This window comes from Cnephaeus nilssonii, assembly GCF_951640355.1.
Source record: "Cnephaeus nilssonii genome assembly, chromosome: 17".
NCBI classification, from domain to species: domain Eukaryota; kingdom Metazoa; phylum Chordata; class Mammalia; order Chiroptera; family Vespertilionidae; genus Cnephaeus; species Cnephaeus nilssonii.
The window spans coordinates 34,261,337-34,288,911 of record NC_137088.1 but is presented as its reverse complement, the minus strand read 5'-3'; the positions used below and the strand labels follow the sequence as shown (position 1 = coordinate 34,288,911).

The window sequence follows — 27,575 nt, the reverse complement described above, 5'->3', positions numbered from 1 at the left end:
GGCTTCAAATTATACTAAAAAACTATAGTAATCAAAACAATAAGGTATTGGCAGAGAAAGGACAAATGGAACAGAACTGAGAGCCTAGAGATAAACCCATACATATATGGGCACCTACTTTTCAAAGGAGCCAAAAACATATAATGGAGAAAGGAAAGTCTTTAATAAATAGTGTTGGGGAAACTGAAAAGAATGAAACTAGACTATCTGACACCACACACAAAAATGAACTCAAAGTAGTTTAAAGGCTTGAATATAAAACTGGATAGATAAATATAAGATAGATAGAAGAAAACATAGTCACCAAACTTCAGGACCTTCATTTCAGAGGGGTATTTGTGACACCAAAGGCAAGGGAAGTAAAAAGCCAAAGTAAATGAATAGGACTACATCAAACCAAAAGCTTCTGCACAGCAAAAGGAATAATTAACAAAACAAAAAGGCAACCAACCAAATTCTAGAAGGTATTTGCAAATGTTAACTACCTGAAGGGGATAAAATCCAAAATATACAAAGAACAACTCAACAAGAAAAAAACCCCAAACAATCCAATTAAAAAATGGGCAGAGGACCTGAATAGACATTTTCCAAGGAAGACATACAGATGACCAACTAATATATAAAAAAATGTTCAACATCACTAGCTGTAAGGAAAATGCAAACCAAAACTACAATGAGGTAGTCGGAATGACTATTATCAATAAGACAAGAAATAAATGTTGCACAGGATGTGGAGTAAAGAGAATTCTCATATACTGCTGGTAGAAATATAAACTGGTGTAGCCACTATGGAATACAGCATGGAGGTTCCTCAAAAAATTAATGATTAGCCCTAACCGGTTTGGCTCAGTGGATAAAGCGTTGGCCTGCGGACTGAAGGGTTCCAGGTTCGATTCTGGTCAAGGGCATGTACCTTGGTTGCGGGCACATCCCCAGTGGGGAGTGTGCAGGAGGCAGCTGATCAATGTTTCTCTCTCATCGATGTTTCTAACTCTATCCTTCTCCCTTCCTCTCTGTAAAAAATCAATATATTATATTAAAAAAATTAAGGATTAGAGCTACCATATGACCCAGCAATCCCTCTTCTGGTTATCTACCTGAAAATTCTGAAAACATTTATTTGTAAAGATATATAGATACCTATGTTCACTGCAGCATTACTTACAAGAGCCAAGGCATGCAAACAACACAAGTATCTGATAGATGGTTGAATAAAGAAGATGTGGTATATACATATACACACAATGGAATACTAATACTCAGCCATAAAAAGATGAAATATTGCCCTAGCCGGTTTGGCTCAGTGGATAGAGCGTTGGCCTGCGGACTGAAGGATCGCGGGTTCAAATCCTGTCAAGGGCATGTACTTCGGTTGCAGGCTCGAGCCCCAGGCCCTGGTCAAGGTACGTGCAGGAGGCAACCAATCCATGTATCTTTCTCACAATGTTTCTTGCTCTCTGACTCTCCCTCTCCCTTCCACTCTCTAAAAACCAATAAAAAAATATCTTTGGGTGAGAATTAATAAACAAATGATGGAATATTGCCATTTATGACAAGATGGATGGATTTTGAAAGTCTTATGCTAATTAAAATAAGTCAGAAAGAAAACAACAAGAAACCATATCATTTCATTCATATGTGGGATATAAAACAAAAAGCAAACAAACAAAAAGCAAAACAAAACAAACCTATAGATACAGACAACAAAATGGTGGTTACCAGAGAAGAAGCCGGTAGGGGGAGGACAAAGAGGGTAAAGGGGGTTAAATACAAGGTGACAAAAGGAGTCTAGACTATTATTCACCTCAACTGTCCTCCATTGCACTCCTGTGGGATGGCTCACAAGAAGCAGTGGATACAATTAGATTTGGTTAAACATTTTATGGACAAGATCTCAAATATATAATGTTTCTTTTTTTAATAATTTTGTTTCTTTTTCATTTAAAAATTATTAATTTAAGTTGCACAAGACACACCTACTTGTTCACCATAAAAAAATTCAAATAGGACACATACTTTCTCTTGATATTTTCCTCAATTCCAGCCCCTGCTCTTGAAGTAAATACTGCAGTTTGGTTTGTTTTCATCCTTTCACCTATGTTTTAAGTGTATACAAATATGTGCCTAGGGAAATGTATGGAATTATTTTTTTATTTTCTATCATAATATAGGACTGTCCACACTTGCCTCTTTCTCTCAACAATGAGTCTTGGCGATCTCTCCATGTCAACACGTAGAAATCCACCTCATTCTTTTTAACTGATGCAGGTAATTTTATAGTATAAATATGTCAGCCAGTTCCGTACTGGAGAGATTTAGGTTATTTCCAATGTTTCCACTATAACAATGGAGATACACCCTACCAGGTGTTCTTTTAAGTCAAGTAAGTCCCTGACATGAGTGGAAAGGGCTCTCTGCTCTGTCTTTTAAGTACAGAGCAGAGTACTTCCCCTTTTTAAGATTTACTGATCTATGTAGAGAGGACACTATGCTCAAATACTAGACCAAATATTACAAGTGATCTGCTCCCCTTAAGGCTATGACCTTCACCCATGAGTTTTTATGAAATTTACCATAACACTCAGAGGATAGAACCTATTCCCTTAGGTCAGATAACCTCCAAAATTCAGCATTGGTGGAACCCTGGGTTTTTCTGATCTTGGTTTCAATGGGTCCTGGTTTCCTAGGATTTGAAGTGAAGGTCAGGCAACTTCAGACTGAAGCTAGCTGGAGAATGGACACAGGATACTTCCTGATGCACTATCATCTGGGGGGAAAAAACTAAAAAATAAACAGAATTCCAGGCGCCTGGACAAGACAGTAGCTGGGCAAATAATATAGACATTCTCTTGATTCTTTTAGGCTACTGTAATACAAGTTTCCTGGACCTTCTCCAAGACTAATTTCAAGATGTTCACATTAAATTACCAACTGTTCCCTTAGAAATACCTCCCAACTGGATAAGCAAAAGATAAATATTCTATTTTCCCACAGAATAAACTAGAGGGTTGCTACGAGCCTTACACATGATTGCCTTGTGGTATTCTCACAAACTGCCTAGCAATGTACCTATAAAAGGTTTTGACTTGGCAGCTAGGACAAAAGCCCCCTTTGCTACAGAAGAAGATCAGCAAGATGGCCATGAGACTTGTCTGCACAAGCAGTAACTAACGGATGTAGTGCATATGATTTTCCATAGGCTGAGACTATTTTGAGCCTAAGAAACATTTCCCAGAAACCCAAGCAAGCGTATCACCTTCAAATTGTATAGATTTTTGAGAAATGAAGAGCAGGTATATTATAGCTGATATTGGTTTCTTTTGATATTCTACCCTCCCAACCTTTCCCCCCTAAACTTCTTTTTATTATGGTAAAATACAACTAACACAAAATTTACCATTTTAAAATGTACAATCTAATAACATTTAGTACATTCACAATGTTGTACACTACTATAAAAATTCCAGAACATTCTCATCACCCCAAAAAGAAACCCTCTACTCCTCAGCTATCACTTCCCGGTTCCCTTTTCCACAGCCCCAGGCAACCACTTAGCTACTTTGTCTCCTTATGTTGGCCTATTCTGGACATTCCATATAAATGGAATAATATAATATGTGTCTTCTGTGACAGGTTTCTTTCAACTGGACACAATGTTTTTCAGATTCATCTATGTTGTAAAATTATCAGTATTTCATTCCGTTTTCTTTTTTTTTATTGTGTTAAAATATACATAACAAAATTTATCATTTTAACTTTTTAACCTTTTGCACCCGGATGTCGAGTGTGACTCGACACGGTTAGCATCGGTAGCAGCTCGAGAAAAAAGCAAGCGAGTGCAAAGGGTTAAGTATAAAGTTCAGTGGTATTAAATACATTCATATTGTTGTGCAACCATCACCATCATCTATCTTATAACTCTTTTCATCTTGTAAAACTGAAACTCTATACCTATTTAACAACAATCCCCCCTATCCCCTAGCCATTGGCAACAATCATTCTACTTTTTTTAATCTTTTGCTTTTACACCTGGATCCTTCATGCTAACCTGGATGTCCCGGGCCCGTTCATAGGACTGATATGCAATTTTCTCTTCCATGCTGGCCAATTCCTGCTTCAAGTTCAAGATTTCATTCTGATGGAGCTCTGTTAGGTCATTTAGTTGTTCTTCTAATCGTTCACATCTAAAAAGGGGGGGGAAATTAAAAATTTAGGCATTCTGTATTTTCCTGGTGTTATTCACCTCTAATCCCCAAACTCATTCTGCAAAGGAATAAAATAAAAGCACAAAAAAGTTGAGTGGCCTGGGGTAACAGGGCATCCCAGTGGGTACAGCACTTCCCTAAAATGGGCAGTTTATCACAAGGCCATATGATAGTGGCAACATAACTCTTCTACATTCTTCTTCACACACAGTATTTGCAGAAATGCCAGCAACCCTGGTTAGCTTTGAGCATACCTATAATAAATGAGGCAGTTCTTTTTCTGTTCTGAGCAGCATATGGGAGAAGTGAAAACTCGAGTACAATTAAGCAGGTCTCACCAAAAGATAAACAAGCACATAAATGGAAACTGATCAAGCAGTCCCCAGTAGCTTATTTTGACAATGGACAGGTCACTCACCTTGATGTCCATGATTCACAGCCCATCGTTCCCATGGTCAAGCACAGTGTCAAGGACATCTCAGTCAACACATATTTACTGAAAGCCTGATGTGTGTCAGGTATGTTCAAAGTACTGGGAATATTGTGGTAAGCAAGATAGAAACCCGGCCCTCAGGAGTTTACATTCTAAAGTAGAGGTGGAGGAGATGAGGGAGAGGCAGAAAACCCAAGATGATGGCAGAAAGGGATAAGTAATCAAAATAAGATCACTAGGGGTATACAGCAGAGCACCTGGTGGCTGGTTAAGATGGAAGGCCTCTTCCCAGTTCAACACTCTTCAACAATGAGAACTGAAACTTGAATAAGTGCTGTGAAGATGGGGGTAGGGGACATCTTAAAGCAGAAGGAATAACAAGTATAAAGTTCTCAAGGTGGAAAACAAGCTTCGTAGGTTTGAGGGAAAGAACGTAGGCCTGTGTGACTATAGCTGAGGGAAAATGAAGGGAGATGAGATTCTTTGGGAGCAAGGTGATTTTATTATTTTATTTATTATTTATTTATTGTCTAAAGTTTTACATATGTCTCCTTTTTCCCCGCTTGACCCCACCCTCCCTGCCACCCAGCCATTCCCACCCCAGGCAAGCCCCCACAGCCCCAGTGTCTGTGTCCATTGGTTATGCTAATATGCATGCATACAAGTCCTTTGGGAGCAAGGTGATTTTAATTCACCTTGTATGACTAGCACTAGGACTACATATAAGAGAGCTTATCCTATCTAATAATAGACAAATATGCAAATTGACCGTACCTTTGCCATGCCCACGATTGGCCAGGAGGCGCGGGGGGGGGTGGTGGGACTCGGGGTGGCCGATTGGGCCGGCGGGACGTTGAGCGCACGTCGCCAGTGGCGGCGCGCGCTCAGCGTCTGCACCATGGCTGTGCTGCGGCACAGAAGGGGCCTCTGGGGCAGCGAGCTCACGTCCCGCCGCGGACCATCAAAAGCGTGGGAGCTGGGTGCCTGTCCGCTCAGGCACCAGGCACCCAGCTCCCGCGCAATCGAAAGCAAAAGCGTGGGAGCTGGGTGCCTGTCAGCTCAGGCACCAGTCCTTTCAGAAGCCTTCGCCGCGCTGGAGGCTTCTGAAAGGACTGGTGCACCAGCGGACAGGCACCCAGCTCCCCCATGATTGAAAGCGAAAGCGTGTAGGGGACCCTATATGTGCATGATTCAATCATGCACTGGGCCTCTAGTTCTACATAAAGATGGAACCTGGGCAGGGCATCTAATGACCCATGGGACTGGAACAGGTTTAAAGAACGAGAGCAGAATTTCCACGTAGAAAAGAGCATGGGTAAAGGACAAGAGGTAGAAATGTATTAGGATAATTGGAATAGTGGATCTATGTTGGAGGAAAAAAGGGAAGTTTGGTCTTAAAAGATAGGCAGGTGAGTGAGGATTCTGGAATAGACAGTAGATGGGTCCAAAACAGATTGCTGAAAGGGGAAAGGGTGACATGATGAACACAGTGTTTTAGGAAAATAGGTTATATGTTAGTGGTGAGGAGGACAGACTGGGGTAAATTGTGTGTGGAGTCCCAGGAATCAAACAAAGAGCTACATAGGTAGGAGAAAGGTTGAAGACTACACATTTAAAAAGACTAGAAAGGAAAGAATAAACACAGCCCCAGCTTATGGTGACTAGAATGGAAGCCTCTCTGTCAGACAGAGGGCTCATCCCAACCGGAGTATATACTAACTAGCGAGCACTACTCAGGTAAGCACACACCTAACACTAGCATGTGAGCCTTAGAGGACTTCTTATTAAAAAAATAAAAATGCCAGAACAAACTCAAACATTTAAAACTACCCTCCCCTTTCCCTTACTTTTCATCACATCTATAGCATACAAACTTTTAAGAACTACAGGAACTGTCTTTGTTTTAAGAAAATTTTTCTGTTGTGGCATCAACAACATTTTTTCTTCCAATGATTATATGATAAATAACAATATCCCGAACTTCATTCCTCCTATAAGAAACAAGATTTTTTTTTAAAAGGCATAGTTTGACCCTTTTACTATATTACTGAATCCTGTTTAATTCTCCTTTATCCTTGATAGGAATCTGTATTGCTTCCTTTCATGCTGAAATTCTGTTACTAAAGTGACTGAACAGGGTGATCAAAAAGCATTTCTACCTTTTGTCTGTAACTATGGCCAATATTTTCCGTAACTCTGCCTTTTCACTTCATCTGCTGTCCAGGGCATGTGCTCAAAAATAGGTGCCACCTCTGGAATTGATTTTTCTATCAAATTTTAAGTTCACCCAATGCCATAAGATTAACATTTTGTCTTTTTATGAAATTAAGCCCATTGTTTTATGGTGTTTTCAGTGTTTGATGATTTTCATCATTCTCTCTCCTCATCAGAGAGGGGCTTTTTAAAACGGGTGTTCCAATGTGTCAGTTCCTTGGGATTTAAGAAAAAGGATGGGCATGTCAGCAAATAACTCTCCTAAGCTAAAGATTAATGTTGGTGGCAGGGAGGGGAGCATAGTGGTAGCAATCAGCCTGTATACTGATGAAAGCAGACCCATGTGACATCTTTGGCATGTGTTCTATAAACTACTGCCCCAATCTCTTGGCCCACAAATTATACAGTCTTTCAGGAATGCTGGGGGAATCTTTATTTGATATTAAACATAGTTCACGTATACCATTAGGACAGATTAAAAAGAAATAGCAGCAGCAGTAGCAGAGCTACCATTTATTCAGTGCTTTATTTATTTATTTATTTATTTATTTATTTATTTATTTTTATTTTTATTTTGAAGGGGAGCATGAACGCAGTCCCCCACTACCACAAATTATGCAGTCGAGTTTCCCACATTTGGGGAAATCACAGGGGTCAGCATACCCGGAGTGCAATGGATAAGCCTCATCCTGGGGAAACCACCTTCGTGATCATGGTATCTCCCCTGCCAGGTAAGTATATTCAGTGCTTTTTTAAAAATATATATATATATTTTATTGATTTTTTACAGAGGAAGGGAGAGGGATAGAGAGCTAGAAACATTGATGAAAGAGAAACATCGATCAGCTGCCTCCTGCGCACTCCCTACTGGGGATGTGCCCGCAACTGAGGTACATGCCCTTGACCGGAATCGAACCTGGGACCCTTCAATCTGCAGGCCGACAGTCTATCCACTGAGCCAAACCAAACCGATCAGGGCTATTCAGTGCTTTCTATGCAAATTCATTTCCACAACACCAAGAAGGTAGTAGAAATTATCTTCACTTTAAAGGTGAGTTAAAGTAACTTGCCCAAGGCACACAGAAATTAAGTAGGGGAGCAAGGATTTGAATCAAGGTTTATTTGACTTTATTTAAATATATATATATATATATATATATATATATATATATATATATATATATATATATATATATATATATTTGTATTGATTTCAGAGAGGGAGAGAGAGGTAGAAACATCAATGATGAGAGAGAATCACTGATTGGCTGCCTCCTGCATGCCCCCTACTGGGGATTGAGCCCGCAACCCAGGCATGTGCCCTTGACCGGAATCAAACCCAGAACCCTCCAGTCCACAGGCCGACGCTCTATCCACTGAGACAAACCAGCTAGGCAGGTTTATTTGACTTTAAAACCCAAGTTTTTAACCTCTACACTGCGATGCCACTTTTAAACTACTCAAGAAGCCCAGATAAGCTAACCCCTTTATAAGGAAGACATCTGAGTCAGGTCTATAGCTGACCCAAATCACACAGCTACAAAGGGAGATGGAGTGTAATACTAGTAAAAAGATCATGAATCTATAATAATAAAAGTGTAATATGCTAATTAGACCCGGACGACCATCTGGACGAAACCTGGGCTGTGAAGGTCGAGCCCCTTGCAAGTATTTCGTGCATTGGGCCTCTAGTCTATAATAAAATACAAGATAATCACAAGAGTTGGCGAAGATGTGGAGAAATTCAAACCCTGATATATTGCTGGTGGAAATATAGCATGATGCAATTGCTTTGGAAAAGTGTGGCAGTTCCTCAAAAAGCTAAACTTCTGACCCAGATTCCACTCCAGGTATATACTAAAGAGAAATGAAAACTTATTTCCACACAAAAACTTGTACTAGTACATGAATGTTCACAGCAGCATTATTCATAATAGCCCCAAAGTGGAAACAACCCAATGTCCATCAACCGATAAATGAGTAAATAAAATGTGGTTTATTCATAAAATGAATTATTATTTGGAAAGGAAATTAAATGAGCCCTGGCTAGGTAGTTCAGTTGGTTAGAGCATTGTCCCGATATGCCAAGGTTGCAGGTTCAATCTCTGGTCAGAATCAACCAATGAATGCATAAATAAGTGAACAACAAATTGTTTCTCTCTCTCTCTCTCTCTCAAAATCAATGAACAAGTAGGTATATATACACACACACACACACATACACACATATAAATGAAGAAATGAAGTAATGACGCATGCTACAATATGGATGAGCCTTGAAAATACTATGCTAAGTGAAAGATGCCAATGGGAAAGGACCAAATTGTATGATTCCACATATGTAAAATGTTCAGAACAGGCAAATTTATAGAGACAAAAAATTAATGGCTATTTTGTTCACCCAGGTCATGGAAGTTTTGTTTTTCAGCTCTTTTCACAACCTCACAAGCCTATACATTATGCTCAGCAATTCCAGTCAAACATTTTTTTTCAGTGCCATCAGCCTTGGAGTGGCTTATATAACAACCTACATGTGAAAAAACATGCTAACACAAACAGCCCAGTAAAAATGATGTGGTATTATTCTGGGTGGAGGAGTGCCTGTGGGGAGGAATTAGGGTTCAATCTAATCTACTTAATCACTGTAAGCATCAAAACACTAGAACCAATAATAACAAGAACAATGATAAGTACCCTCTCTGTGCCGTTTTATGTGTAGCATCTGCTTCTGAGGAACTTAGATTCATGAGGATGTTTCTACATTAATCCTCACCTCCCTCTTCCTGAGGAGGTACCTTCAATTTATAATTAAGAAATGGGAGCCCAAGAACGATGCAGTAAATTTCCCCTGTTAATGGGGTACAGTTAGGATCTGAACTATTTGGTTCATGCCTTTTGTTTGTAGATTTTTTCAATTGTTGCTTTTAAAAAACATTTTTTCCTGTACTATTAATCAAATGCAAAATCTGAACAAAAAGTAAGAAAACACCCATATTCCTGTTCCCACTAGTACTTCCATTATTAATATAATCTCTTTTACTTACTTTACTTGCTAATGTTTACTTCTGGTCTGAATTCTAAAATGGAGAAGCCAGATACCTAGGGAATTCATATAAAGAACACTTCTATCTTTTCATTAAATAATAACACTAAAGATTAGGGGGGGAAAAGGAAAGGTCAATTGTGTACAGCCTTTCATATGTGATTTTTTAAATTAAATCCCTTCATCTGATAATAATTAAAGCTATCTGGAAATAAAAAGGGATTTTTTTTCAAGAAAATTTTTATTATTATTTATTTTATGCTGAATTTATTCCCAGGCCACAAGTTTTTGTTTCTTCAGTTTCTTCTGGAATATCTTTTTCTTCTGTGCAACTTACTCTTCTGCTCTTTTTCATAGTAAGACCATCTCAATATGACAGGGAGAGAGCTCATGGGTTAATCCACCAATGAGGTCTGTTAAGTTCTACGTCACATCTTGGGAGCTTTGTTCACCTGGATGTGCTCAATAACCAGGGAATATACATCTAAACCCTAAGTTCAGCATTACTCTCCATTTTTAAGCATGTGCAGCAAAAATTCAGACTCTTTATGGGCCACTGACCCTCTGTCCTGTCTGTTTGGCACGGGCACACCTACCAACTCCACCATTGTAACAACGGAATGGCACACATTGCTTCCATAAAGTGACATCCTTCAAATACTTGGTGGCTTTTTGAATATGCATATACTGATGGCCTGGGCAATTTCACAAGTGTTCTTAAAGTGAACACGAAGATTTGAACCTCTTGATTTGCATGATATTGTAGAGTTTTCTGAGTCAAATGAATAGCAAGCCATTTTCAGAAGTCACCTTTGGCCACTTTCAGGAAGACAGCGAAAAGGGGGATTTTTATCCTACTAGCATATGATTTTGATTAGCAAGTGCTTTTCATAAGACTCAGTGTGGAACACAAAGTAACACGAGATTAATAATGTCATTTTAATACTTTTTCCTCAAAGGTCCTTTGTAAATCATTACAACTCAAAGGGAACATAGACATTTCAATATGCTTTGTTGTTGGTGAACAATTCATAAATGAATACTGATCTTGGAAAAGTGTTTCATCCACTGGATTAATCAACACAGTAGTCACCTTCCTAGATCAAAGATAAGCCAGGGCTCTTTTGGGTCAAATTCCTGAGAATGAGAAATTGGGTGAGTATACAGGTTGGGAATGCTTCACTTAATGTATCACTCTTTAGGTGTGGCTCAAAAGTTTGGAGTCATCTCTGAGAGCCAGTGGTGCTTCCATAGTTGGGAAATAGGTCACTAGGACTGGATGGCTGAAGAATCTTGTAGAGCAGGTATTTGAGAGAAACAGGAAGAACTAGGTCCCAGGGCTGACACAGATAAGCAACTATGGGAGCAAACTACTGCATTATTTCCCAAATGTTTGCCAGGGATCTGATGTAGCTTCTGCTAGTGTTTGACCACAATAAAGAGACATATTTGGAATATGGGATATATGTGGTGGGAGCTTGAATATATTCTTGGCTGAATTGCAGAAAGTGGATTTTGCCTCCTTAAATTTTGTTACCTCATTTGTGTTGAAGTCTGAAAAGAGGCTGAACTAGCCTTCAGTTGAAAAAGAAGAGACTAGCCAAAGAATATATATGCATGGACCATGAATACAAACAATGGTGTGGTGAGGGCCAGAGGGAGGGGTGGGTGAGGGCTGAGTGGGGGTAGGCAAAGCAGGGAAAATGGTATGTATATATATATCCTATATAATAAAGGGCTAATATGCAAATGGTCATCTCACCCTTGCACCCTCTTGCCCTCATGCCCTTGTGCCGGGGCACCTGAGGCTGTGCCCCCTGCCCTGGCGCAACCCCGCCCTGGCGCTCCCCCTGCCCCAGTGCCTGGGCCAGGGGACCTGAGGCTGCACCCATCCCGAGGCACCGGGTGACCTGAGGCCACGCCCCCATCCTGGCACCAGGGGACCTGAGGCCATGCCCCCCACTTCCGCTGCGCTCCCTGCCCTGCGGGGCTTGATGGGAGTGGGGCCAGCTGGGTCTGGGTCTCGTGCGATTCTGAGGTGGGCGGGGACTTGACTCTGGGTCCCACAGTGCACCCCAGACTCTGACAGGAGGGAGATTTTCATATACATTTTACTAATTTTCTTTCATCTCTGACACTTCTATTATAGAGAAAGGGCAAACAGCAATATTAAAATATTTCCTCTAATTAATTCCCTTTTAATGTGCACGAATTTCATGTACGGGGCCACTAGTACTAGTGTGTGTATGTGTGTGTGTGTGTGTGTGTGTGTGTGTGTGTGTGTGTATAAAAGGCTAATATGCAAAGTGTACCCTGGGGAATTTGACAAGGAGACCGGAGTTCGATTGCTCACTATGACGTGTGCTGACCACCAGGGGGCAGATGCTTCGAATGGTAGACTAGCTTGCTGCTGAAATCCGGCAGATTAGGACTGGGCAAGATGGGCTAGACACGCTCTGGAGCCCTCCCGCAGTTCCTCCCCGGTCCCGATTGTGCACCGGTGGGGTCCCTTAGCCTGGCCTGTGCCCTCTCACAATCTGGGACTCCTCAGGGGATGTCGGAGAGCCAGTTTCGGCCCGATCCCTGCAGGCCAGGCCGAGGGACCCCACTGGTGCATGAATCCATGCACCGGGCCTCTAGTCTATATGTATTAAAGCCTAAGCGACCGGTCGACCAACCATTAGCTATGACACGCACTGACCACCAGGGGGCAGACACTCAACGCAGGAGTGGAAACCACAGGCATGGAAACATGGAACAGACTGATGAATGGCAGGAAAAGATTAACCAAATATTTTATATGCATACTAGAGGCCCGGTGCACAGATTCATGCACCGGTGGAGTCCCTTGGCCTGGCCTACGGAGATCGGGCTAAAACCGGCTCTCCGACATCTCCTGAGGGGTCCTGGATTGTGAGAGGGTGCAGGCCAGGCCGAGGGACCCCACCAGTGCACGAATCTGTGTACCAGGCCTCTAATCTATACTAATAAAAGCATAGTTGGCTCTCACGCGACACCCCCATGACATCACAAGAAGGCCGCCCCCCCACGTTGTCACAAGATGGCCGCCACAAGATGGCCAGAAGGGGAGGACAGTTATGGGTGATCAGGCTGGCAGGGGAGGGCAGTTGGGGGTGAACGGGCCAGCAGGGGAGGGCAGTTGGGGGTGACCAGGGTGGCAGGGGAGGGCCATTGGGGGCAATCAGGCCGGCAAGGGGAGGGCAGTTGGGGGCGATCGGGCAAGCAGGGGAGGGCAGTTGTGGGCAATCGGGCTGGCAGGGGAAGGCAGTTAGGGGTGACCAGGCCGGCAGGGGAGGGCAGTTGGGGACAAGATCAGATTGACAGGGGAGGGCAGCTGGGGGCCATTGGGCAGGCAGGGGAGGGTAGTTGGAGGCGATCGGGCCGGCAGGGGAGGGCAGTTGGGGGCGATGGGGCAAGCAGGGGAGGGCAGTTGGGGGCGATTGGGCTGGCAGGGGAGGGCAGTTAGGGGTGACCAGGCCGGCAGGGGAGGGCAGTTGGGGCTACCAGGCCGGCAGGGGAGGGCAGTTGGGGACAAGATCAGACTGACAGGGGAGGGCAGTTGCGGGGCGATTGGGTTGGCAGGGGAGCAATTAGTTGTCAATCAGGCCAGCAAGGGAGTAGTTAGGGGGCAATCAGGCTGGCAGGCAGAAGCAGTTCGGGACAATCAAGCAGGCAGGCAGGCAAGTGGTTAGGAGCCAGCAGTCCTGGATTGTGAAAGGGCTGTCTGACTGCTGGTTTAGGACATCCCCCGAGGGATCCCAGATTGGAGAGGGTGCAGGCTGGGCTGAGGGACACCCCCACATGCACGATTTTCGTGCACCAGGCCTCTAGTCTCTATATATAAAAGTAAAAGGCTAAGCGCAGGTCCCTTGGCCTGGCCTGCGGGGATCGGGCTGAAACCAGCTCTCCAACATCCCCCAAGGGATCCTGGATTGCAAGAGGGTGCAGGCCAGGCTGAGGGACCCTACCAGTGCACGAATCCATGCACCAGGCCTCTAGTAAATAAATAAATTTTAAGAAAAAGGTAAGGAAAAAGTACAGAACCAGTCCCCAAACTTTAAGGGCAGTGCATTTGTCTTATAGACAAGAGACAGCAGATGCCTAAAGTATATAGGGAATAAATAAAAGCTAGAAGGGCTTTCTGGGTAATTCAGACTTGGTAATGACAGTTTTCTAACATCCTGGTACACCCCAGACCATACCTCATTTAATAATCTCAACAACATGTACAATAGATATCATCATCTTGTTTTTGTAGAGGAAACTGAGGCTTAGATGAGCTAAATAAGGTCCTCCTCCAACCTCAATTTATTAATGAAGTAATTTATCTCCTCTCCCTTTCTTCCCTAAACTTCCTCCCCATTTTTCCTCCATTACTTTTCCAGTGGCTAAACTGGGAGGAGCTTATCTGTAAATTTCTTTTATGAAAGGTCTTATCCTTCCTAAGAGCATCTCCCAATTAGGCTTTTTTTTTTCTCTCTTAGAAACAAAGAGCTAATTTGATCCAATATTCTCAGTTTCTATTTCAAACTTGTTGGCCACGTATCTTCTGGAGATTCTCTGATCAATTTACTAGATGACAAACAGGACTAAAACCTGGAATAAAGGGGCTAACATAGTTATATCTGTCTTATGTCCAGTGATAATTACTTTATTTTAAGTAAAATTATATTTAAACAACAATTTGTTTAGTTAGAACTTCAATGGCCTGTACCTAATTGGGTTAGCCTAGTTACTGACTGTTCTACTGCAAGTGATGACTGCTAATGGTGACTGCCTCCTTCTGTATTTTTGTTCTTATGACTCAGTGCAATTTAAAATATCTCTGGGCTTAATACAATTTCAGAAGCCAATTTCTAAAGCACAATAATCCCCTTAAAATAGATGCTTTCATCAACATCCCTGCCCTACATGATATTGCTTTATACAGGCAGTAGATGAGTAGGATTCTGCGCCAGGTTCCCTAGGGAAAAACTACAAAAGGAACCTGTAAAACTGTCTGTAAGTTGTTTTCCTAGTTCTCCCCTGTTTTCAACGGATTTTGCCACAGCTGAATTTTTTCCTATAGTAACTCATTAATATATTATACTCACTAAGAAAATAGGACTGGTCCTCCAGTTTTTAAACAGCAAATTAAATATAAGTTAAACCATTTTACTGTGTGACCTGGCAAAAGTCACTTTATCTTTCTAGGCCTCACTGTACTCATGTGTAGAACAAGATTAAACTAAATATCTAAGGGCTCCATTTATCTCTGAAGTACTAAATGAATACTCCATTGCTACTAACAGATCTACAATAATACTTAAATGGAATGAAAAGACTACTAGCAAGACAAGAAGAATCTTAAGTCAGTACAGATCCCATCACTAAAAACCTGTCTAAACCTTGTCTCCTTCCTTTCCAAAAGTAGGTAATCTCACTCATATCTGAGTGCCCAATGCAAAGCTCAAAGTCTAAACTACTAGTCAAAAGTTGGAGTGGAGTTTAGATCCAAGCTCTGCTACAATGGCTTCCAGGACTAAGTGCATGTGGGTGGCTAAAGTACTATTCAGTCATGGCACAATTACATGGTTGGAGAGAGAGAGAAAGAGAGAGAGACAGAGAGAGACAGAGACAGACACAGACACACTGTACTCTACAGGCTCCTTGATGCTTCTGATTTTTCCAGAGTAAGTAGATGATCTTGAGCAAAAATCCTGACTTGGCACTAGTCACTGGGGTAGAGAGCAATGGGAAGCACATTAAGTAACATTGAGAAGGAACTCTGAAAAGGGGAAATAATGATGGGAATGAGGGTTTCTTAATATATTCCTCTAGTACATATCTACACTGTTGTATTAGCTTGAGAAAACTTTCCAGAGCTTATGCATTTACAGAATTTTCCAAAATATGTTAAAAATAGTGACTCAACCTTTAGTGAAACCTGGGAAAGGTCCAATACCCATTGCCAATGAAGTCCAGGTTTCTTAGAGCTAGACTATAAAAGTAGTCTTTTAATTATAGAGGTTTTAGGTTTAAGCTTGGAAAACAAAACAAAAGAACTGGCCTGATGTGGAAAAAATGCTGGCTTTGGAATCAGATAAAACTGGGTTTGATTCCTGACTTTACCACTTACCAAGTGACCTACCTCTGACAAATTTTAAAACCGCACTGGGGCCAATATCCTTATTTGTAAAATAAGGATAATACACCTGCAGGGCTATTGTGAGGATTAGCAAATATATGTAAAGCACCTAGCATTATGCGTATCACAGGAGTTTAGCAAATGCTGTCAGTGATAGTGTCTTCCTCCCCATCTCTTAAAATAATAAGCAGCAATTCTGTGTATGACCTTCCTCCTGTCAACTGTGATAATCTATACTAATAAAAGGGTAATATGCTAATTAGAGTGGTTGTCTTCCAGACATCCTTCCAGACAAAGCCACAGTGTCTACAAGGGCCGAGGCTCAGGCAGCCATTATCAGCTGCGAAGCGCTGAGGCTCAGGCCAGCAGTGGCAGCAGCATTGGGGTTATGGGGGTGGTGCCTCCAGAGGGAGGCCAGACTGGGGGCCAAGGCACAGGCAGTGTGAGGTGATCAGGCTTATAGGGGAGGGCAAGGTAGGGGCAATCAGGCTGGCAGGAGATCAAGGTAGGGGTGAGCAGGCAGGCAGGCAGTGGGGTTAGGGGCAATCAGGCAGGCAAGCAGGTGAGTGGTTAGGAGCCAGTGGTTCCGGATTGTGAGAGGTATGTCCAACTGCTGGAAGTTGGACATCCCCTGAGGGGTCCCAGATTGAAGAGGGTGCAGATTGGGCTGAGGGGCACCCCCCTCAGTGCACGAATTTCGTGCACCGGGCCTCTAGTCTATAATAATAAAAGCGTAATATGCTAATTAGACCTGACATCCTTCCAGATGACCTTCTGGACGAAGCCGGGGCTGCAAGGGAAGCCTGGGTCCCGGGTGCCTGCCAGCGGCTGGAGGGAAGCCCAGGTCCCGGGTGCCAGAGGGAAGCTGGTGCCAGCAGCCAGGGGAATGATGGCCTACTCTCGCACGAATTTTGTGCACCAGGCCTCTAGTCCTATATAATAAAAGGCCAATATGCAAATCAATCGAATGGCAGAACCAGTTGCTATGACTTGCACTGACCACCAGGGGGAAGATGCTCTATGCAGGAGCTTCCCCCTTGTGGTCAGTGTGCTCCCACAGGGGGAGCGCCACTCAGCCAGAAGCCGGGCTCACAGCTGGTGAGCACAGCAGTAGTGCTAAGTATGTCCAACTGACGGCTTAGGGGAGTGGGTCTAAGCCGTCAGTTGGACATCCCCCGAGTGCTCCCGGACTGTGAGAGGGTGCAGGCTGGGATGAAGGACCCCCCAAGTGCATGAATTTTGTTCACCGGGCCTCTAGTCAGTAAAATAAACGAAAGCATTGAAAATAACCAGAAATGCATCTAGAGCAGCCATGTGCGCATTAATTGGTTCTTGGTTAGAAAAGTGTTCCTTGAGTTCATCCCTAGGCTACTTCCTTCCCAGACAAAAAGACAAGCCTGCAGGAGTCTCTCTCTTCTAATTTCTATTTCTACTCTCCCAGAGGCTTAGCTTTTTGTCTAGGAAAGAGGTAGACTGGGGATGGAGCTAAAGTTCTATCCTGTCTCTGAATTATTTTAAATGTATACACAGGTGGGTCTTGGGAGACCTGTTTTTCCTCTCTGATTTTCTCACATTGGCCTACATCTGACTTGAAGACGTAACAACTCTATATGAATTTTTAAACTCTGGAAGAATTTAAAAACTGGAATGTTTTGCTATCCATTTAAAATAAAAGGGTCAAAGCAGGCAGTTGGTTTTTTGAGCAACTAACTATGGAACACCCAGGTCTCCATGGTTCAAAGGGGTATATTTTAATAGCAGCAGTGGCAGCTGCTACTTAACATCAACAAAGTACTTACTGGGCCAGGCACCAAGCTATGTGCTTTACATAAATTATTTCATTTAAATGTCACAGTAACCTTATGAAGGACTATTATTTTTCCCATGTTAGAGATGTGGAAACTAGAACTTAGGAACGTTAAGAAACTTGCCCAATTTTCAAGATTAGTAAGTGGCAGAACAAGAATTTGAATGTTAAGACTTAAATATAATATGGTACAAAGGACCAGGTGTTTTATTTTGAGTGTACTTGAATATTTGTTAAGATTGCTCATTGCTTTAGATATTGTCTTCTAAGTATATTAAAGAATACATAAAACAATGAATTAAGAATGGTAATGTATTTGCTTTTAGAACTTCTTTTCTCTTTCCCTCCCTCCCCTCCCCTCCCCTGCCCTCTCCTCTACTTTTGTTTCCTTTCCTCACAAAGTCTTAAGTTTGAATTAAAGGATGGAAGAGTGAAGATAACAGACAGGACTGAATTACTGACTAGCGTTTTCACCATGTGAAAGAGTTTGCTGCTGCAACTCTTCACTCATCTTACTGATTCACATGAATAATTTATTCAGGCCCTGAGATTATCTCATAAAAGCAAACTTTAAAAAAAATCACTTAAAAAAAAAGAGGTGAAAGGGACCTTAAAAGATTGCCTGTTCAACCCTTGATATAGTAGAATTATGAGGATTCCTTCTCATTAGAAACTGGAACAAAACCAGAACAAACATCTTTCAAGGCCTAACCCAACCTGTGGCTCCCATGAGATTAGCTCTTAATCAGTATCAGTGAGGTGGCTTGTCTCTGGTTGACAAACTTTGGATCTGATTAAGTACTACAAGGTGGACATTATTTTCTATCTGCATGTGATGGAAACAAGAGGAAAAGACACACAATTTGAAGAATGGTCTAATATGAATATAGAGTGTAATATGAAACAAAAAAGCTATTAGCTTCTACCTTTAGCACAGATTATAACTCAAAGCATTTAGCCCTCTGAGAATTCTCTAACTATTGCAGAACCATTTCACATGTTTAAGTTCATTCCCATTCAAATGTTTGCCAATTCATAGTAAAGGTAACAGACATGCTTATCTGAATTTATTTCCAGTCTAATCTTTCTACACCAACTGCTTAGATAAATGTGTTTAAGCCCCAATAGCTACAGGTTCATTACATTTTGGACGGGCTATGTCTTTGATTTATACAGAGTTGGGGGTTATAACAAATCTTTTGAATTCAATGTAGTATACATACAGGCTGCAATGACTTGTGATTCTGCAATTATAAATGAATAAGTGAAATGCCTCAGAAACCTTGGGGTTCATTTGAAAGTCTTAAACTAGAATGGAAGACTGGAGAGCTACAGTAATCATCACCTGTCAACTGCAATGCTTCACTGGTGTGTAACCTTGGGAGTTATTTAATTTTGCTGTGTCTGTCATTTGCATTCTATGATAGGAACTCATGCAGACATCATATTACATATCTAAAGTGCTCTGGACATTCCAGAGAAAGACAGTCTACTAAAGATCTTTAAAAGCCAGCCCCCCCGACAAAAGCCAAAGAAAAGGGAACCCCAAACTTAATTTCGGATTTTAATTCCATATTAACTTACCTATATCGCTCTTCCTGCAAGGCCTGCATTATTAATGAATAGTCCCTCTGATAATGTTCCTTGAGGGTCTCAAAGGATTCCTCTAGCCTGGCCTGGGTTTCTCGGATCTCCTGGATCTCATGTAATAGTGCATCAAATCCTGAGCTCTGCATGTCCAGAGTGTTTGTTTTGGAGCTAGATGCTCCTATAGCGATGCCTCCAGTGGTGCTGTTGGCTCCTACTGAGCCTGAAGTGGCACTAGAACAATCTTCTTCACTACCATATTTTGGGCTCGACTGAAAGTTTGAAATCACTCCCAAAGCCTTCCCATCATCCACCTGTCCTTCTTCTAAAGAGTCCTTCAGGTTAGGGATGTTGTCTGCACTGCCAAATTTATTCCGAATTAATGAAGCGATCTCTCTGGGCTTTGAGACCACTGCCCCTGCTGCTGAATGAGTTGCCTGGGAGAAGCTGGAAAGTCCACCTTTGACACTGTCTACCACACCTTCACTGAAGCCAGTCACCTTCGCTCCCACATCCTTCAAACCCTGGTGCATGTCCCTGAAGACATCCTTTGGCTGCCGGGGGATCCCATTCTGCTCCACTTCTCTGAGCTTCCTGTGGTAGTGCTCAAGCTTCTTTTGTAGCTGGAGGATGGTTTGGGCAGATTTCTGGTTCTTCTTCTCAAAGACCTGCTTGATGCGGGCAGCCTGCTGCTTATCTGCGCTGTTGGCAAGCTTCAAATACTCAGCAACGTTGTCATCCCGGGCTGTTTGTGCAATCTTGATTTGTTCTGTGAGCTTCAGGATCTTCTGCTGCAGGTGAGCGATAGCAGCCTTTGTACGCTGAGGGTCTGGTGTTCCATCCACAGAGTCTGTGTGGATGCTGCCATCAGTGCTGGAGGCCACTGCACTGGAAGTCTGGGCGAGGCTGCTTACTTCCAACCGCTCGATCTAGCATCAAAGCAAAAAGTGGATGTTAAAAGGAGCCCCAAAGAAGACTACTTTTCCAGAATCAACAGGCCAATCAAGTATACTTTGCTTTAAGCAAAACAGATAAAAGAAAAAAGATTTACACAAGATGTAAACTGGGGTATTTTTCCTTTGTTAGAGGATTTAGTATGGTATATCTTTTTTTTTTTTTTTTTTTAGTACGGTATATCTTGAAATAACAAAGCTCCTTAGTGGGCATAAGTTAATTTACATTCTTCACACATACTTTTGTTTACAAGCATATCTATGTAAAACAAGATACATCTGCATTTCAATTTAATTATATAAAAATCATTTTAGTATTCAGACATCACAGTAATTCCAACCCATGTTCTAAGATTACGGTCATCTGAAAATGTTGGTGAGAACAAGTATTTTACTGGCTAGATATAAAAATCCAATTTTTATCACAGTATTTTTATTTATTTATTTTTTTTGGGGGGGGGGGCGGTCCAAATCATGTCATGGGCAATAGAATCATTCTCTCCATTCTAATAGGGACACTTATTGGTAGCTGGAGACAGGTGCAGGTAAGATTGAGAAGGTACGGCTGAAAGTGGTAAGGATGAATGTGTACACTCTTGAGAGTTAAAATTCCAAGACACAAGCAACTGTGATAAACTTGGTCAACATTATGTGAACATTAGAGACAGGGACAGTAAGGTAAATAATTTAAAAAGTCAGTGACTAAGTTCAGACCTTTTGGAGGCCAAATTCTATGAGTTCTAACCAGGAAACAATTTTTATTAGGCAAGAGACTCCAAAACACACACACAATGACTATACTTTCATACAGGTAAGCAACCATGAAAAAGAGTTGAAGAAAAAGACAAGCTGCTCAGATCTGAAAACTTAAATGATCATACTTCAAAACTGTTAGCCAAAGCAGGGGATAGGTTAGTTTATCTAACTCAGGAGAAAAAAGTCTTTTAAGAAGGTGCCACTGGATATGGCTTGTGGTGGTGAATTAGAGTAGGGCCTATGCAGAAAGGTTTTAGAAACTGTTCTCTATTGAACATTAACAGAAATACATAATTAAATAAACACTCCAGGTAATAAAAATTCCCAGTAAGCATGTCAAATTACAAATTTACCATCTCGGAGACTTGAGAGCACACCCTTTTCCTTGCTTCCCATCCCTAATCTGTCATCATCAGCAATCTGCTAGCAAGAACTGTATATAGGTTACTCTCACATTAAAAAAGGTTGAATTACATTTTTATGATGACAATAATATACCAATTCTGAAATGTTCATAAAATGCTAATAATTAACTTGCCAGTCCAGACATGCATTCTCTTTTTTTCATCTTGGTTGTATCTCCTCAGTTTGCCTTCTGAACAGAATTTATTCTGATCTCTAACTCTAAAACACACTGAGTTCATTAATGAATTCAATATATTACTATTGATGTGAATAAAACAATATTATTTTCTTTCTAGATGAACACAAAAGAAATATTGTGCCTTTAAATAAAATTAAAAGATAATTTAAAACCAAAATGAGTAATAAAATGACATTATACTCCACTAATAAAAAAACACACCATCCAGAATAGTTAGGGGCTAGTGCAATAACTATTTTTTTTCCTTTTTATTTCTTCTCTCTCTTTTTTTACAATAACTGTTTTGTATCGCTTCCTCCATCTGCCCTATTCATCTTTTAGGTACATGCTAACTAGCAGTGAAAAGACCAGCATCCAGATAATCAAGTTGCCAAGAGTTTCAACTCTTCAGTGCCTTAGGTTCACTCTCTTAGGTTGTACAGGGTTCCCACTGTGTGATTTTCTTTCTGAATGGGATTTCAGATCCCATAATTACAGTATGTAATATTGATACCATTGTAATTAACTAGTTATTAATAACTAGAGGCCCGGTATACTGGGGGGAGGGGGGTTCCCCTCGGCACGGCCTGCGCCCTCTCCCAGCCCGGGACCCCTCGGTGGACATCCCTCGAGGGGTCTTTAGCACTGCCACAGAGCCGGGCACCCGGCTTAGTGCTTAGGGGTGGGTCCTTAGTGCTTGCCAGCTGTGAGCCCCGCTCCCTGTGGGAGCACACTGACCACCAGGGGGCAGCTCCTGTGTTGAGCGTCTCCCCCGGTGGTCCGTGCACATCATAGTGACCAGTCGTTCTGCCGTTCGTCGATTTGCATATTAGCCTTTTATTATATAGGATAGGAAAGGAGCAAAGGGAAGGCCAGGTATTATAGTCATGTTCCCCACAAAACACTGGGGGAAGGGGATTGGACAAAGGGAAGATAGGCGCATGCCCAGTAAAGTTGGGATGACATAGGGAAGATACTTGACTCTCAATCACATCTGGGGACAGAGATAGTTGGCCAGAATGGGGATGGCAACTGCAAGCAAAATTTGGATACTTAATTCCCTGAACAAAGAAACTTGCTCTCTTGTGCTCTTGGCTCTTTGGGACTCCTGTGACTCTGGGCTTATGGGGCTCTTTTGTTCCTGCTCCCCTGCATTCCCCCACATGGTCCATGGCCATGTGGACCCCATACACAATGGACTAATAGACTGCAGTTAGCCTGGCTCCAACATGGAAAGGAAACTCTAGACACTGGCTTTGCTTCTAGCTTTACTGAAACCCCAGCTATACTTCTTCTATGACTGAACTAAGAGAAATGGGACTTTGGAAACCAAGGGGTATAATTCCAAGGAAATAAAACTTTCTATCATATTACACCCTCTCGTGAGGGCCTCCGGAAATGTTTATTTCAGCGGTACCCCAAGAACCCTACTTCCACTGATAAAAGATAATATGACCCTGACTATGTACTTATGTTTAATAGCTCAAAATCTACCACAATATAAAAGGGAAGCAAATACGAAATATAATTTGATCCAAGACTACCAGCGTAGGTATGGTTTAGTTTTCTTAGGTTGTTATTCATTTGAATATCAACTTATATGTAATCTGTTGTCTAAAGAAATACAGATATGGAAATCAAGTTTAACTATTACTCTGGGAGGATAAAAATTAACTATACTGGTGAAAAGATGGCTTTGAGATTAGAATCTTTAATATATATATATATATATATATATATATATATATATATATGTGTGTGTATTATTAGTTTTTTACAGAGAGGAAGGGAGAGGGATAGAGATTAGAAACATCGATCAGAGAGAATCATCTATCAGCTGCCTCCTGCACCCCCTCCCCCCCACTGGGGATGTGCCCGCAACCAAGGTACATGCCCTTGACCGGAACCGAACCTGGGACACTTCAGTCCACAGGCCAACCCTCTATCCACTGAGCCAAACCGGTTAGGGCAAGAGATTAGAATCTTTAGAACTGGAAAAAAACAAACAAAAAAACCCAAACAAACAAAAAAAACGAACACACTTTTAATACAATTATTTACAAATGATCAGTTGAGATGTGAGTTGTTTTCTCTACCCAGTAACTAAAGAAATAAACCAGGCTTTAATCGGACTTCTTTCCTACCTGGGCTATGTCCTTCCAGTGCATGGCTCCCCTGCAAGAGCTCAGCTGACAGAACCCAGTCCGCAGCTTCCAAAAAAAACTAACCCACAGCTTCAGCAGGAAGATAGTTTTAACACCTGAAACCATGAGTCACTGGATTACTCACTAACTACTCCCAATTTTGGCAGGCACTATCCTCAAAAAAGGAAGGAGAGAAAGAGAAAAGAGAAACTGGGAGCAGAAGGGAGTGGAGGGGAGGAGGACAGAGGGGCAGGAGTGGAGGAGGAAAGAGGAAGATATACTACACTGAAGAATTATAGGTCAGCTGTGAACAAAGCCCTTAGAGATACAAATACTTAGCACTGGAAGTGCCTGACTTAGCCATGACAACAACTGAAAAGTGATTCTTTTTTCCAACAGCCTTTGCTAGCATATTAGGTTATCCATATTGTGGGGGCTAAGCTAAATGTTTTTTACGTTAACATTTATATCAGGGGTGTCATAATAATGAGTCTGGAAACAAACTGGGCTGTAGAGACTTACATACTATATGGACAAAGGAGAAAAGGGGGCATGGGTCTGGGATTTTGAAGAGGAGATAGGCAATTCACAGGTAGCTGAGAAAAGAGTGAAACACACTCCTGGCCAAATTCCTGCTAGGCAACCCAGAAACAATGGGATTTAGGGGAGTCTAGCTAATAGTCTCCTGCTTGGATCCTTCCTATCTACCAAACTTAATTCAGATAGGCTACTGTGAATATCCTTAAGGTGAATATGCTAAGATTCCCTTCCTAAAGCAGGTTTTTCCATCTGGATTCAACTGTAAAATGAATGGGATAATATTAATGCCCATTTCAGAAAACTGCTGTGTGGATAAAATGAGTCAATAAATATAACAGCGCTCAAAACAATACCATGCACAGAGTAACTGCTATTACTAGCTATTACTTTTATATCATTTAATTGGTTCTTTTAAAAAATTCAAATATTAAAAGATTCCAGAATATACTTCTGTGGATGAAAGGGGCCACATGCTAACCTGACAAGCTAACCTGAGTTTGGCAGTCCTGCAAACTCAGAGACCTAAAGTAACCACAAAGAATGGTCTGAAATTAAACTTTAACTAAAAGCAGTTATGGTGGGTAGTTACATCCTAGGCTGGTATCTTCACTGACAAGGTCAACCTTTACCTTAACTGAGCCTATCTGTCTTTTTGCATCTGTAATAACATACCCTTTGAAATGTCTGGGTAACTTGTAACTTCCCTTTTTCTGGACCCCTTGGGGCACAACCTAAAGTGCTGGGTGCCAGGACAGATACCACAAATTCCTTCATTATCATGTTAATTGTTCCTGCACCCACCTAAGTATCCTCTCTAATAAAATGGTAATATGCAAATTAACCATCACTCCGCTACATAAGCCACGCCCACCAGCCAAGCCACGCCCACCAACCAATCAGGGTGAGTATGCAAATTAACCCCAATCCAAGATGGCTACAGCCACAGAGAGCAAGGTTTCCCAGGTAACAGAGCAAGACAAGCTTTCCATAGCTGTTGCAGGCCTAAGCCTCCACTCAAGCTACAAAGTTTCAATTCTAGAAGGTAAACAAATTCAAACAAATGGCGGCAGAATGGAGCTTGAGAGAGCAGGAGGCCAGGGTTGCCGGCGGCAACAGGGGAAGCAAAGCTTTCCGCACACCCTGGCCCGGCTCACCCGCTTAAGGCTACAAAGTTTCAATTGTAGAAGGAAAATAAATTCCAGATACCAGGGCCTCCCCTTGGGTTGCCAGGGGGCATGGCCAGCCTGCAAACCACCATAGGCCCCTCGCTCAGGCCGCCCCACACCCCAAGGGAACCCCCACCCTTATCTGTGACACCCTTCAGGGCAAACAAGCTGGCCCCCACCCCTGTACCAGGCTTCTATCCTATCTAATAAAAGAGTAATATGCAGATTGATCATCACTGCAACACACAATATAGCTGCCCCCATGTGGTCAAAGATCCTGCCCCCATGTGGACACAAGATGGCCACTACAAGATGGCCAGCAGGAGAGGGCAGTTGGGAGGCACCCAGCCTGCAAGGGAGGGCAGTTGTGAGGGACCAGGCCTGCAAGGGAGGGCAGTTGAGAGGGACCAGGCTTGCAAGGGAGGGCAGTTGGAGGTGATCAACCCTGCAGGAGAGGGCAGTTAGGGATGACCAGGCTGGCAGAGGAGGGAAGTTGGGGGCAAACAGGCTGGCAGGGGAGCAGTTAAGCATCAACCAGGCTGGCAGCGGAGTGGTTAGGGGGTGATCAGGCTGGCAGGCAGAAGCGGTTAGGGGCAATCAGGAAGGCAGGCAGGCAAGCAGTTGGGAGCCAGCAGTCCTGGATTGAGAGAGGGATGTCCGACTGCCCGTTTAGGCCCGATCCGGGATCGGGCCTAAACGGGCAGTCGGACATCGCTCCAGGAGTCCCAGATTGGAGAGGGTACAGGCTGGGCTGAGGGACAACCCCCCGCCGTGCACGAATTTCGTGCACCGGGCTTCTAGTGTGTCTATCATTTTACTTTTTATCCATTCCTAGGGGTTTCCCTGCTTTGCTTTCTCCTGCCTCTCTAGTCATCACCAATGGATTTCATGTAACCCACCTAGGTCCCTTCCTTTGATTGCAATGTATAAATACAGATGTAACCTGCCATTCTCCAGAGCATTATCTCAATTCATTGAGGTTCTGCTTCCTGGCAATTGTTGACAGATTGGCTCAAATAAACTCACAAAAATTCTTTACAGGTTTTAATGGTTTTTTATGTTAACACTTCCTTCCTAAATCTTTTACATTTCAGGCACAGACAAGGGATATACAGAGTGGCCAGATTATTATGATCTCTGAACGCATAATAATCTGGCCACTCAGTCTCTAATCCTACCCAATAATAGACAAATATGCAAATTGACCATACCTCCGACACACCCACAAGCCACGTCCACCATCCAATCAGAGTGAGTATGCAAATTAACCCAAACCAAGATGGCTACAGCCACAGAGAGCAAGGTTTCCTTCCGCCTGCCCTTGCCAGGCCTAAGCCTCCACTCAAGCTACAAAGTTTCAATTATAGAAAGTAAACAAATTCAAACAAATGGCGGCAGGATGGAGCTTGAGAGAGCAGGCCCGGGTTGCCGCCGGCAACAGGGGAAGCAAAGCTTTCTGCACACCCTGGCCGGGCCCACCCGCTTAAGGCAACAAAGTTTCAATTATAACCCCAACACAAATGGCTGTCAGCCTCAGAGGGAGCCCCAGGCTTGGCTCCGCTCCAGGCTACAAAGTTTCAATTGTAGAAGGAAAATAAATTCCAGATACCAGGGCCTCCTCTTGGGTTGCCAGGGGGCATGGCCAGCCTGAAAACCACCACAGGCCCCTCGCTCAGGCCGCCCCAGGCCCCAAGGGAATCCCCACCTGATCCGGGACACCCTTCAGGGCAAACCAGCTGGCCCCCACCCCTGTACCAGGCCTCTATCCTATCTAATAAAAGAGTAATATGTAGATTGATCATCACTGCAACACACAATATAGCTGCCCCCATGTGGACACAAGATGGCCACCACAAGATGGCCAGCAGGAGAGGGCAGTTGGGAGGCACCCGGCCTGCAAGGGAGGGCAGTTGAGAAGGACCAGGCCTTCAAGGAAGGGCAGTTGGAGGTGATCAACCCTGCAGGACAGGGCAGTTAGGGGTGACCAGGCCGGCAC

General features: G+C 42.7%; 1 protein-coding gene across 7 annotated transcripts in view; it reads right to left on the bottom strand.

Moving 5' to 3' along the window:
• The window catches only part of TMCC1 (transmembrane and coiled-coil domain family 1), a 159,565-nt gene that overhangs the window by 7,683 nt on the left and 124,307 nt on the right, over window positions 1-27,575 (bottom strand). For 6 of the 7 annotated variants that reach the window (XM_079795376.1, XM_079795375.1, XM_079795377.1 and 3 more), the window contains 2 exons: window positions 19,435-20,366; window positions 4,049-4,184 (listed from right to left, as the gene is read on the bottom strand). In XM_079795376.1, the coding sequence (XP_079651502.1) occupies window positions 4,049-4,184; window positions 19,435-20,366 (1,068 nt within the window). Of the gene's footprint in view, window positions 1-4,048; window positions 4,185-19,434; window positions 20,367-23,873; window positions 23,936-27,575 lie in introns of those variants that run through there. The other variant, XM_079795380.1, reaches the window with a different exon arrangement.